Source organism: Arctopsyche grandis, unplaced genomic scaffold (assembly GCF_051622035.1).
Source record: "Arctopsyche grandis isolate Sample6627 unplaced genomic scaffold, ASM5162203v2 HiC_scaffold_149, whole genome shotgun sequence".
Classification (NCBI taxonomy): Eukaryota; Metazoa; Arthropoda; class Insecta; order Trichoptera; family Hydropsychidae; genus Arctopsyche; species Arctopsyche grandis.
This window is the reverse complement of record NW_027518477.1, coordinates 1-15072: the sequence shown is the minus strand read 5'-3', so window position 1 is coordinate 15072 and position 15072 is coordinate 1. Positions and strand designations below refer to the sequence as shown.

At 28.0% G+C, this 15072-nt stretch overlaps 1 protein-coding gene across 1 annotated transcript; it reads left to right on the top strand.

The window, feature by feature from the left end:
• Positions 1-3307: 3307 nt before the first annotated feature.
• On the top strand, positions 3308-4370 carry LOC143922011 (MYG1 exonuclease-like). Its single transcript, XM_077445295.1, has 3 exons — positions 3308-3521; positions 3636-4154; positions 4300-4370. Exons 1-3 carry the CDS (start codon positions 3308-3310, stop codon positions 4368-4370), a joined length of 804 nt encoding a protein of 267 aa, XP_077301421.1.
• Positions 4371-15072: the final 10702 nt, after the last annotated feature.

Below are 15072 nucleotides of genomic sequence, written 5' to 3'. Positions count from 1 at the left end.
AAAAAGACCCTTGTTATGATTTTCTTTGACTTTATAACCAATAATTATTCCACCCCAACATGGCTGGATGGTCAAATTCCGAGGACGAAGATTTGTGTAAATTATCACCTACAGATTTCACACCCGTAAATATTGAAGAGCGTGAAGAATCTCAGCCTCAAAATTTACAACATTCATGGTCTGAAGCTCCTCATGCTGAGTCAGAAAAAAATCACTTTTATGAAAAATTGGGATTTAAAGTTGGGGATTATTTTGAGGGGGAAAAAAACATTTATAGTAAACAAACTATTTAGTCGATATAAAAGTTAAAAATTAAATTTTATTAACAATCTAAAGTCGCTGTTTTTTATTTCGCATGTTTTTTTAAAAATTAATTAATTTTAATGTGTTGTATTGTTTAAATATGTTTGAAAATATTAAAGCATCTTTTAAAAATGTTAATTTTTTAATATTTTCATACTTTTTAGCATCACAAATATAAAACATATTGCTTAAAAATTAAAATACGGAACTAGATGTTTTTAATAAATGCAATGTTTATGTTCAATTAAAATGGATTCTGTCTATAAATTATGATATTTAAAAATTACATTATTTTAACATTTTTTATTAAAACTTTACCAAATTTCAATAAAATCTGGAAATTTAGAATTGGAAACTTGTGTATTTTTAACCCCTAAAAGCTTTAAAAACTTCAATTTCTCTAAGTTTGTTACTTTTTTTAATTCTGTATTGTTATTTAATAGTAGAGTTTCAAGGTTAGGGGGTAGAATACTGCAGTCCAACTCTTTTAACTTGTTACATTGTAAATCCAATATTTTCATTTGTGTAAACCTCGTTAAATCTTCTATTTGATCTATTAAATTGGCACCAAAGTAACCTTCTTCAACTTTTGGACAATTAAACTGTTTTAAAACCGCAATTTCATTATTTGCTAAATCTATTTTTATGAGATTGGGGAAATTTAAATATTTTATTTCTTTAATATCATTTGATATTAGATAGAGTTCTTTGAGTTTGGGAAGATCTAAATCTGTAATGTTTTGTATTAGATTATAGCCAAAATCTAGAATTTCAAGAACTTTTAATGTAGATACACCTTCCAATGTTTCTATCAAGTTATCTGATACATCGAGATATATTAACTGCGAATCCAAAGGAAATGACAGTGTTTTGAGCTTGTTTCTTCTAATATCAAGTTTCTTTAAAGTGCTTGTTAGTTTTGGCATTGTAATCAATCTTTTGTTTATTAAAATCAATTCATTTTCTTCTTGCTCCTCCATAGGGAGATTTTGAAAAAATTTCCAAAATAATTGTGATTAAAATAAACATTGAAAAAACGAAAAAGCAGCCTGATACCGAGAAGATTAAACTCATAAATCAATGCCTTAGTAAAATAATTTCGTAAATGAATAGAAATTACACTTTTTTTTTAATTGGTAACAAAATATCGGTTTAAACCAAAAATTAACTGGTTGTGATAAATCAAGTGCTAAAGGGCCCATATATGTGAAGTTTCAAGATATTTTACACATGTGACTTTTATACCAAATTATTAATTTAATTTGTCACTAATAAACGGGTATTAATTATAATATATCTCGTTAATCACACAAATTTTAATAATTTACCTTATTGAATTTAGTAAATACCACAGGTGGGAAAATTTGTTGAACAAGAGTAAATAAAATATTATCTACGCCAAAAAATCTAAAATCTGAAAAATTGGACTCGTAATATTAGTGACATACAGCTTTTTTTAAAACTCCAAAACAATTTTTTTTTGACATTTTATTTCTAGATTAATTAAGTAAATGCCACAAGTTGGCTTATTTAGCTTTGGCCAAGAGCAGGCTGGCAAAATAATAATCGGTAATTGTATGTTTAAAGTCGAAAGATGCTCTTTTACCATGGTTTGTGCTTTTTAAATAGTAATTTAAAAACCTTCTGCAATTAAATTTTTAAACGCTTCCTTTTTCAGAGTTGAATATATATATTATAATTAAATAAATACCCATGTTTACCTTAAACTCTTACTTTCTGTAAAACAGAAAAAAAATTCCATATACAATCAATAGAAATATTTCAATTGGGTTTTGTGCCAAAAAATACGAGAAATTGTAAAAAAATTATGAGATTTGATCTTGTTTGAAATAAATTGAAATCATCTGCCATTTCAGGATATACAGTTTATTTGGGTTACAAGTAAAAGTTAATGTTCCTTTTTATAATTTTATTAGACCAAAGCTATTCAAAAAAATCAATTTTTTTTAAGAAACAGAGCCGCTTTATGCTTTTTTAGGCAACATAATTGATATTACTGATTTGTGTATTTGATGTTGACTTTTTCTGCAATATGAAAAACTGTCCATTTATTTCTAATATCCCCCCACATGTATGGAATCCAAGAAAAACTTTTTTTCAATACTTTACCATTTTTGTAGTCTTAAATTCTACACGGGTTAACGTAGATCACCATTTTTTAATTAATGGATTTATTTAAGCTTGTAACAATAAATGCACGTTTGATCGATACAATTAATTCCATTATGTAGGCTATAAGTGCTTGTTTAACCATTAACATATAAACTCTAGTATTATTAATGCTAAAAATATTGGAATGTAGTGGGTATGTACAGTCGAATATAATCTTAAAAGGGGTTTTAAAAAAAGTAATAGCTAGACATCTATAATCTAACTTTTACAATTAAAAATTTTAAATAAAGACTGTGTATAAAATAAACTTGAAAGCAATCTTAACCCGCTGTTTGCTCGTTTTAAATGCACCATTATAGCACTAATTATCTTTCATCTCTTTGGCAAATATAAAGTAATCTTAAAAATATGTTTCTATTTGAAATGTTTCCAAAAAAGCAAGACAAATTTACATAAACAATCAATAAAGCTATTAGAAAAACAAATCTTAAAGATTTTTCTTATTTTTTTCAAAAATAATTTCATAATTATTTCTATCTGTGGGTACCAATTTGAATAAAAAATAATTGACTTATAAGCCCAACGTGTGATTTTACATTAGTTTAACATCGAAATCTGTAAAGAAAGTAATAAATTTAAATATTAATTTATGTTTTTTTTTGAGTTGAGCGATTATTTAAAAAGTTTATTGTCGCAACTGTAGAGTTATCTTGTAACTCTGTTGCTTTCTTAAGTGAATATTTTTAAGTAAAATTTTGCTTTAAAATAAAGCATGGATTATTTACCCATGCAATCAATAAATGAAAGTTCTAAAATTGACATTTATTTTCTTGCTCACTCTAAAAACTTAAAAATTTTCTCTTTCTAACCCATGCTTCTTGTTACACACGATGGTAGATTTCATTATGATGAAACATTATCAACTGTAATCTTAGAAAAGATATACCCAAGCGCTAAATTAATAAGAACAAGAGATGAAAATAAGATTTCACAAGGTGATATTGTTTATGATGTAGGGCGAATATTTGATCCTAAAAAACTCCGCTTCGATCATCATCAAAGCACATTTAATGAAACTTTTTCAGGTAAATACGACATAAAATTGAGTTCCTCTGGTCTGATTTATAAATACTATCATGAAGAGCTTTTTAAGCTTTATAATTTCACCAAAAGTTCTCCAATTTATGATATAATTGTAGATAAAATTTATCTCGAATTTTTTTTACCTGCTGATGCTATTGACAATGGTTATAGTATTTTTGGAGAAATTAAACCTAGAACTGTAGCTGATATGGTTCACAATTTTAATTTTTATGATTGCACACGAGAAGAAGAAATGGCAAGATTTAGAAAAGCAGCTGAAATGGTTAAAATAGATTTGAATAATTATTTGGAATACGTTTTAAAAGATTATGCAGTAAATTACGCCTATTACTACGAAGAGCTTAAAGACTTTACAGGGGATATTTATTATACTGAGACCAATGTACCAACTGATCTGGTTTTTGATATTAACGAAATGTTAAAATTAGATATCAAATTTGTAATTACAAAAATTAATAAAACTTTTAGAATAAAAACTTTACCAGTAAAAAAAGGTGCTTATGAAATTAGATATCCTTTACATCAAGAATGGAGAGGTCATGCCGATGAAGCACTTGAAAAGATTTCAGGAATCCCTGATTGTACTTTTGTACACGCTAGTGGATTTACAGGAGGTAATAATACGAAAGAAGGTGCTTTTAAAATGTGTGAAAAATCACTCGATTTTATTTTTAATAAATAATTTTATAAAATTTAGTAGTTTTGTTTAAAATTATCTGTGAAAATTTATATTCTTGGGTATTTATTTTTTTAAAACAGTCGAAATGGTAATTAAAAGGGTATTTTTTAATAGGGTCGAAGATAATCTTAAATGGGGTGTTATTAAATAGTACTGATCTAAATACTTATAATCCAACCAAAACAAATATTTTTGTTTACAACTATTATTAATCTTTTCGTAAAAAACACAATAATACAAATGTTCGTTATATTACCGCTTTCATTCCCCTGCCAGTAAATGTTAATATTAGAGAATCAATTTAACTTTTATTTGGATAAAAGTGTGTCTGATTAGTGTTTTACAATAATAGCCTCTTTCAGTAAAAACCAATTATCTAAAAGCAATCATTTTAAGCGTTGTGATAAGTCGTGCATTATAATTTGCGTATAGATTAATTTATTTCAAAAAGTTTTAAGTGGTAATATTGGGAGGTTATAACTGCCTTTGCTTCTGCTATCTTCTCTACAACCATTTCTGGTCGGATTATAGGTATTTAATAAATACCATTGTTATGATTATCACCAAGAATAAAAATTACATATATTTGACTACTAATGTTGAGTAATCATTACCCTACTTAAAAAAAATTGTAAAAAAACTAAAAAAACTTTTTAATGACACTCATTTTCATGTGATCTGTCTCTTGGTTTACATGTAACAAGGCCATCACACTTGATAATGGTCTGTGCAGTTTCACATGCAGCAACAATAACTCTCTTTTTCATTTCATAACCTTCGATTATACCCTTTTCCTTCATACAAGCTGTTTTGCCATTCTCGATGTTCACACCATATGCTGTTCTTCTATAACTATGATCATTTTTAAGAAGGGCTTTAGCTTCATCTCCATCAAAGCCGCAATTGTCAATTATAATTTTAGGAATATTTAGGAGAGCGCTAGCAAACTTTTCTATTGCTTCAGATTCTTTAGTTTTTGTATCAAGAGCAAGTTTTGAAAGCTCAAGGGCCAAAGCCGTTTCAGTACAACCACCTCCAAATAAGCAAAGAGGGCTTTGTTTCACGCGCTTTAATACACATAAAGCATCATGAACCGATCTTTCAGCTTCTTCGAGCATTTCTTTTGAGCTTCCGCAAATAATAATGGTCGATGCCCCCTTTTTAATTCCACTAAATTTGATCATTTTGTGCCCTTTAACTTCAATTGAAGATACTTTTGCACATGTTCCGAAATCTGCTTCATTTATTTCTTCAAAAGTTGACACAAGTTTACCTCCTAGCACTTTATTAAGTCTTTCAACACCTTCAAAATCTGCATGTTCAATAATTTTTATTCCTTGATTTTCTAAAAGTTGGTTTGGATAATCGTAGATGATTTGCCTATTAATAAATAAATCAAATGGGGTTTTACAAATCGAGTTGACTTTTTCAGCCATTTTTTTCTTTTCAGCAATCTCTATATTCTCAAGCTCTTTTATTGATTCTACGTTAATCTTAGAACTAAAAATTTTAGTTTTATCAAAATCAAGGGATGTGTTAGCAACTAAAATTTTAGGATTTTCAAGGTTAATGTTGTATGGTTTATTAAGAACAATACCATCTAATAACATACTTTCACTCAAGTCCCCTTCAAGCTTTATAATTTCAATTAAACCAATATCATCTGCTTGATCTACGGCTTTAATGCAAATATCAATAAAAATATCAAGATTATTAGCTAAAATTTTGCTGTTAAGTGTAGTTTTTACAAGATTTCTAATATCTTCAGGCTTGGGAACAAATTTTCGTTTATTTAATACTTCTAAACATTTTGTTAAAGCCATTGAATATCCTTTTATTATTTTATTGGGATGAATGCTTAAATCAAAAGCCTGTTCTAAAAGAAGGGAAGCTAAAACGGCTATGCTAGTTGTTCCATCGCCTTCTTCCCAGTCTTGACTAATACTGCTGTTTATTATTATTTTGGCGCTAGCACTATCAATAAGTAAATTTTTTAAAATAAAAGCTCCATCATTTGTTATAGAAGTCTCCCTACCATGTATCACTTTTAGACATCCTTTTGGTCCTAGTGTTGTTTTTAAAATATCCCCCACAAGACGTACGCCGTTTCTTATAGATCTAATAGCATCATCCTGCCTTTCTTCGTGAGTCCCTAAGTTCTGGTGACTATACAAATCCATAGGGCTAAAATTTTTATTAAGGCAAAAGCAAGTAAAAAAATATCAAGGATGGTATTTAGAATAAAATGAAAAGAAGATCTTGTTTTCACTCTTAAGAATTGGCAAAATTAAATGTATTTTACGTTTTTCTATTACAAAAACATACAAAACTCATTAATTGTTTAATAATAATTGGCAAAAAACGCTAAAAACATAATTTTTAAATTGGATCACAAGAAGTAAAAGGGCTTGAAACGGACGTATATTTGATAAAATTAAAACACGGTCTCAGCGCCAATGATTATATTTGGAGTTTTATATTAAAAGCTAAATCTTGTCATATTTTAGAATTTGTTTTTTAAATTAAAATAACGAAAAATCGCGAAAACGTCAGAGTATTAATAAAAGAAATACCTTACACAACAATACCCGCCTGAACCTTTTTCAAGCAAACAAAATAATTAGGTGAAGACTTCAAAATAGGTCTTTCACTGCCTACTGTAATACCACGGAATGCATAGGTAATACCTAATTTGCAATTTAAAAGTATGAATTTCTTTAATAAATTTATAAAACAAAGGCGTTTTCAGGTCATTAGACAATAATTATTGATTTTCTAAATGAGAGTCGGCTTAATCTATCCTTTTCTTTAAATAAAAATAAAACGTTAATAATTTTTAATTAATAACACCATCTCAAATGATGATATCCATGATTCAAAATAAATTCTTGAAGTTTAATAAACTAAACAGATTTAAACTTACAATTGCCGGTCCTTGCACTGCTGTGCATGTTTATTCAATCACAAATTACAAACTCTAAATTAGCGTGAAAAAAATGAACTGGTGTACTCTAAAGAGCTGCCCAAGAACACCAAAATTATCTTTAAAAATATTTCTGAAAACAAAGAGGGTTGTTTAGAAATTTTTAAGAGAATTTAAAGCCGAATTAATAAAGCTTTAAAAATACATAATATGCGCAAGGCAGCTGCTATTCCACCTATAAATTACTCGGGCATAATATTTGGGCTTAATATAATTTTCCTGGATCAATATATTTCCATAATTATAATTAAATCTAATTACAAAAAGACTTTTAAAATTTTTCAGAATGTTCTAGTTAAATAGTAAAGAAATTACTCGGATTGGGCTTTATGGCAATCAAAAACAGATAGTTTTCTTGCAAATGGCTGGTTGCGTCATAAAGTCGAAATCTAATTTTATACATTTGTATATTAAAAGTAAGAGTTTGAAAAAAATATGGATATTTATTTAAGTTAATTTTCTTTTGTCATTCAAGATAGCGTAAGCTCTTCATTTAATAAGTATGTTTCATTAATGGATGTTTTTACATTATATTAATATAGGATCACACAACATATATCATTTATATACAACTTTAAATTACAATAATCTACCTGCATTTTGGCACTTATTTGTACCTGGCAACAATAACCACTGGCGCATATTTGAATTTACAACTTTATTAAACAAGTTTTCAGTTTTAATTATCACTGGTTTGTAATAAAACCCACTGGCGCGTATTTGAATTTACATCTTTATTAAACAAGTTTTCAGTTTTAATTATCACTGTTTTGTAATAAAACCCACTGGCGCATATTTGAATTTACGTCGTTATTAAACAACTTTTCAGTTTTAATTATCTATGTTTTGTAATAAAACCCACTGGCGTGTATTTGAATTTACGTCGTTATTAAACAAGTTTTCTGTTTTAATTATCTCTGTTTGGTTATAATACTTTCCCTACATTTTTTCATAATTTCTTTGTTATATTTTATTTAGTTCATAATTTTTACCCATGGAAGAAGAACCCAAATTAGCGCCTTTTATTTTGCATCCATACCGAATTAACAATTATACACATTTAATTGCATTACTTAAAGTAAAGCAGCAAAAATACAAAGAATATACAGCCATGCCAATAAATACAGCCTTTAGCAATATACTCGGTAATTATAAAGAGACATTGGATTTAGAAAGTGTTTTCGATGGTTTTTTACATGATAAAATAAAATCAAAATTCGTAGATCTTGAACAAAGTATTTTTGAAGATTTTGATAAGTCGATTTTATCTAAAATTAAAGAAATAAAAACAGAAAATGATCAAAAAGTGTATTCAAATAAAATTGGGAACCTCAAAGAATCTGAAGAACTACTTTTTATTAGACCATCCTTATTTACTTTTAAAGATGATTTATTATTTGATCTTTATTTATATATAAATAAAAAAATGAATCCTTTAGTATTTTTGCATCAATCATACTTGAAATATATGTTGAAATATTTTGGTGAAAATACTATTGATGGTGTAAAATTTGATTTAGACAATTTAGATATAAAAATTTTAAAAAAAATTGTTAAAGAATTTGTAAAAATAAGATTTAATAATGAAGAATATAACATTGAAGTTTATGAATCTAGATATTTATGGGCTGAAGTTTTTGTATTTTATAGAATAGGCAGAGTAGATTTAGCATTAGATTGTATTACAGAAAATGAAATTTATTTTGAATTTATGACCACAAAATTTAAATCAATTTTTAATAATTTCATTAGTGGTAAGAAATCTAATTTTGTTCACAATTTTAGAAATGAAGACAAATTCAAAAAGTTTATGTATGAAATTACAGACGAAAGGGCTAAATCTGATGGTTTAATAATAAATACAGTGGAAGATTATTTATGGCTGAAATTAATTTCTAATAAAGAGCTTAAAAACACAATTACAGAATTTTCAAATAACAAAATCAAATTTATGATTGCATTGTTTTCAAAAAAGTATGTAAAAGCTATTGATATTTTACTCAAATCAGATTTCCCTATAGTGCCTAAATTTTTTCTTTTGAGAGAATTATGCCTCGAACAAGCAATTGATACTCATACTTTGGAAACTACGAGTGTGTTTGATAAGAGTAATACTATTCCTATCCCACAACTTAAAACTCGAGTTCTTCATGAAGATATTTCTTCTACTACAAGCTTAATTTATACTAATGAAAAAGAAACATTTTCAATTACACCGGTATTCCTTAATTTCCTTTTCAATATCGTTTCTAAAATGTCTACAAGAGAACATAAAGTTAAACTTGTTGAAATGTTAAAGAATCACGCTGAATACTATAATATTGTACCTTTTTATATAATAAAATATAATTTATTTGATATTTTAGGGAAATCTAGAGAATCTACTGGTAATATAGAATTTGCTTTAGATGATAAAATTGCATCTCGTGTACTTAATCTTTTAAAAGAAAGGGGTGATAAAAGTAAAATAATTCAACTATACAATCTTATTGATGATGTTAGTATGATACAATTCTTAAAAGATGCTATTGAAGAAGCTATTTTAATTGATGGGACAGTTGACACACAAATAGTTGAAGAATATCTTAAAAATAAAATATCTAAAGATTATAATGATCTCGAAAATATGTACGGGTTTTACAAGTTTTATAAGAATCCAGTAATATCAAATCTTAATGCTTCTGTATTATTTGATCAAAGTGTTAATTTGAAACCTTTTAGATTTGTAATGAGAAGATTTTCACTAAAACTATTGATATTGTAAAAGAAGCAAATGATCAGCACATGGCTAAACATTTATTCAAACTTTGCGGCATTCTTGATCTAAATGAAGAGTGCGTTGCTAAAATGTCCAAAGACTTGGTTTCTCTAATTTAATAAATATTTATTAAAAATTTTATTTTTAAATATTGGATTTAATTGTAAAAAGATAGTTTTATAACAATTTATCTAATTATTAATACTCGAATATAATCATAACTGAGGTATTTATTAAATATTATTGGCCCAAATGGGTATAATCCAACCACATATACTCGAATATAATCATAACTGAGGTATTTATTAAATATTATTGGCCTAAATAGGTATAATCCAACCACATATAGTCGAATATAATCATAACTGAGGTATTTAGTAGATATTATTGGCCCAAATGGGTATAATCCAACCACATATAGTCAAGATAATCATAACTGAGGTATTTAGTAGATATTATTGGCCCAAATGGGTATAATCCAACCACATATACTCGAATATAATCATAACTGGGGTATTTATTAAATATTATTGGCTTAAATAGCTAAAACCAACCACTATCAATACTTAATGGGTTTACGGCCCAGGTTTTTTTAATTTATATTATATTTAAGTCAATAAACTCTATACGTATTAAATAAATGTTTTGCATCAGAGGCGCTTTCTCGTAAATCTATTGATGCCTTAAGTAATATTCTACTATTTTGAATAAAAAAATCAATATTTAATTATTTGCCAATTTTGAGAACGCCACACTGGATAATAAACCAGAGCGAAGCAGAATGACTAAAACAGAAATCGTGGAAGAAGTTAACAACGACCAGTTAGCCACAAAGATAATATCGGGTTCATACTAAAAAAAAATCGGATTTATTGAAAAGTGGTTGCCTACAGCAAAAAAAGAAGTTTCCTACAAAACTCTGGGGGCCCCTATAGCATCTCTATCCCTCTGCCGACAGTCGGCTAGCCTTAGGACTAAGTGTCCCGTCCCATTGGCCTTGAGCTGGCGTTTAATTATAGACAGTACCATACTGTCTTGATCGGGTTCATAGTAATATGCAATCTTATGATGGTTAAAATAAGTGCACGCGCCCTTAAATAAATTAAATGCCTTTGAGTGCTATAAAAGATTAAATTATTTGTCAAAAATGAAACTAAGATTTAATGTTATCGAGCTTTTTACCAAGAATAGTTTATTTAGAAATATAGAAGCGCAAGTTATTTATTTTAATAATTTATTCGCCTGTTTTTTCATTTTTTTTTCTATGATAGATTTTGAAGATTTTTGTAATTTAAACTTTTTGTTTGAAGCATCTAAAATGAAATTTTCATCTTCATAAAGATCTTTGAACCTCTCGTCTAATGGGTCAAATGTAAAGTCAGATTCCTCTTTTTCTTCACTTGCTTTCAAAGCATCAAAGACATGATGACTACTACTTTCCTCCTTTTCAGCCGCTTCTACTTTATAGTCTTTTTCATAATCCAAAGTCTCCTTTTCCTTAGATTTAAATTCTTCCGGGATTTCAAAATCAATTTGTAAATTTTCTGATAATTCAATCATATTTTCATCCATTTCTATTTTTTTATTTGAGATTTCTAATTGTTTAAAGCTATCAGAATTTGTACATTCAGAAATAAGTGTGCCAAGTTCAAAGTCATCTGGAACAAAACTCAAACTAAATATGTTGCCCGTTTGTTCTATTTCTACACCATCTAAATTATCATAAACTTTCATGGCAGATTCTTTAGATGCAAACTCACTTACAGCATATATTTGGGAATTGGCGCTGTTATATAAACCAATTTTTACAATTTTTTGGTCTACTTCCGATTCAAATATTCTAAATATTGTTGGAAGTGTGATTTCTTCAAACTCCAATCCTTGAATGGCTAGTCTTTTGGTCACATTTATATCCATAGGAATAAAATTAAAAATTTTTAAATTTTTAATCTGAAATGAGTCAATGTAGAGGGATAACAGAAGAAATTGAAAAATATCTAAAATCATCGACTTAAAGTTTCAGAAGCAGCAATGGAAAGTATAGCTGAAAAAACAGAAATTTTCATTATTCAAATCTTAGAAGAGTCACATTTGACTTGTTTGGGTGAAAAACGAAAGATTGTAAATGTGGATGATGTTAAAGGAGTGATATTTAAGAAGAAAATAGACTTTTTGGCACCACTTTTCGACTAACATGTGTTATTGTTTGCTAAAATAAATATAATTGTTATTTTAACTTTGATTTTGTGTAACACATCGATATCTTTAAAAATTAAATTTAATAATTATTTATAGTTGGATTTATATTAAACTTAAATAAAAAAAAAAAAAAATGTTCGGATTTATTTAAGCTGTAGTTGTTAATACTTGTTATTTTTCTTCGTGTGTTTCTCTGTAATCCGGTCGGGGAACCGCATTGCTGCGTAAACCCCCCCACGGCCCTTATGCCAGCTTAATCCCTCTGCCGACGGTCGGCTAGCCTTAGGACTAAGTGTCCCATTGACCCTGAGCTGGCGTTATAATTAGAGACAGTACCATACTGTCTTAGTCTTTTTATAGTGGGGTTATTACGACTAGCGCCCACTTTTGTAACGGCGTCCCGGTTAATGTTCTTTTACCTACCAAAGCGAGGCTCGAACCCGGGCAGTTCGGGAGTGAATCAGCAAGCCAACCACTAGCCCAACGCCGCTATTAAACTTAAATAAATACCCATGCTAACCACAACCTCTTACTTTTTTTTTAAAGTTTAAAACGACATTATTTTCTTGTGGCATCGAAGAAGGCGTAAGCTCTCTCCATCACATTAACGTAGTTAATCATTAAAGGTATTTACTTAAATTATATTAAAAGAGGATAGCACAACAATTATCTTTCATGTTAAGGAATCTTTGGAGTGTTTTTATGTTTACAATTCTGCTATCTTCTTTTCCAGTAGCCTAATTACTGTTTAAGTAAAATAAAAGTTATTTGTTAAAATAAAAAGAAGCCCCATAATTGAAAATGTCACAATATATAGTTGTATTATACCCATTTAAACCACTAATATTTATTAAATACCTCAGGTATGGTTATCTTAGACTTGAAAATCTAACTTTAAAAATTAATTTTTACGATCAAATAAACAATAAGAGCGTATAAAAGCACCAAGAGCTAAAATAGTAAAAATGCAAAGATCCCCGATTGTTATCGCTTATTTCTAGTCTTTTGGTGCAAATTAATTGAACTTTACATTTAAGTTTTAAAAGAGTATGTCAATCATAAAGAGAATTGGCTTTTAATAGATATGTTTAACAAACAAAAAACAGACAAATCGTAAAATTATTTACTTTGTCTTGTGCCATCGAAGATGGCGTAAGCTCTTCATTATTAAAGTATTTAGTCATTAAGGGTATTTATTTAAATTATATTAATAGAGGATAACACAACAACTTTAAAACAGGCTTTCAAAAAATTATATTTAAACTGCTTTATTTAGCTCAAACTTTTTACCTGCTAAAAAATTATAAAATAGATTTACTTTTGGATTGTTGGCCCAATAACAGAAACAAATTCCACTGGTTCTTTCGTGTTTTTATTCACTAAGACTCACCTCTCTTCTTTTAATGTATTCTATTAAATCTGGGCCTGATAAAAAAGCCATAGAATTAAAATTTTTTAACATTGAAAACGTTTTTATATCCTCTTGTTTAATATCTACAAGCTCATCATCTATGATTTCTACCATCTTATTGTTTTCCATTTTAATATCTTCAGTTATATGTTGTGGGCAGCTAAATAAATCAAAAAAATAATCTTTTTCGAAAACAGTATCAGGATTTAATAATATTTTTTTACTTAAGCAATCTTTATAGATTTGTTTATGATAGATTTTTTCTTCCAAAGTATCTCGGGTAATTAATCTATAGATTTCCACATCCGATTTCTGTCCAAATCTATAAATTCTTTCTTTTGCTTGGTTATCAGTTGATGGATTCCAGTCAGGATCATAGATAATCACCCTGCTAGCACCCGTTAAATTAATGCCAAGCCCACCTACTCTAGTCGTCAATAAGAAAATAAAAAGTTTTTTGTTGGAATTAAAATTGTTAATTAATTTGCCTCTTTCTTTTAGTGGGGTAGACCCCGTCATTATTAAGAATTCAAAATCTTTTCTAAAATTAGAAAGTGCATTTGCTGCCATTTGAAGCATTTGTACACTCTGGAAAAACAGTAAACACTTTTCTTTTTCTAAATACCATTTGTCTAACATCTCAAAAGTTATTCTTAGTTTAGATGAGTCCTCTACAATTTCTTTATATGTTAAAGTGTACGATATCTTAGAAAGCTTTTCTTTTTTATTTAATATTTCCGTTTTCTTGAAATCATAATCATTAAATGAAGAATTGTTATTAATAAGAACTGGATGATTACAAATTTTTCTTAAAAATGTAATAGCTGTAAGAAAAGAGCACTTGGCAGAAAATCCGTTTATAGCACAATTTATAAATCTTTCAGAATCCAAGGTGCTAGCATACATACGATACTGCTTTTCTGAGAGTGATACAAAAACCACTTTATCAATTTTATTTGGCAATTTATGATCAATCATATGTTTCATCCTCCTCATAATAAATGGTTCTATCATAGATCTTAGCATTACAGAATGATTATAAGAAACTTGTTTCTCTTGTTCAGTTTTACAATTTTTAATTTTATTTTCAAATTCTTCTTGAAAACTTGAATAGGAGCCTAAAAGGTTTGGATTTATAAAGTCAAAAATTGACCATAATTCACTAAGATTATTTTGAATGGGTGTTCCAGTTATTACAAATTTTATTGCGCAGTTTATTCGTTTTACTCCTTGAGTAATTAATGAATCTTTATTTTTAATTTTATGCCCCTCATCTAAAAATACACAATTAAATTTGGGCATAATTGATATGCTTCTAAAACTTTCATAACTCATAATAAAAACACCATCTAAGTTAGGGTCAATTTTTCGATGTATTTTTGGTGTTGGTTTCAACTCATTAATTTGTTTAATCCATTGATCAATAACGGTAATCGGTGCTAGAATTAAAAATTTTGATGCTTTATTTGAAAATAAAAGGCTAGCAATAAGACTACAGGCTT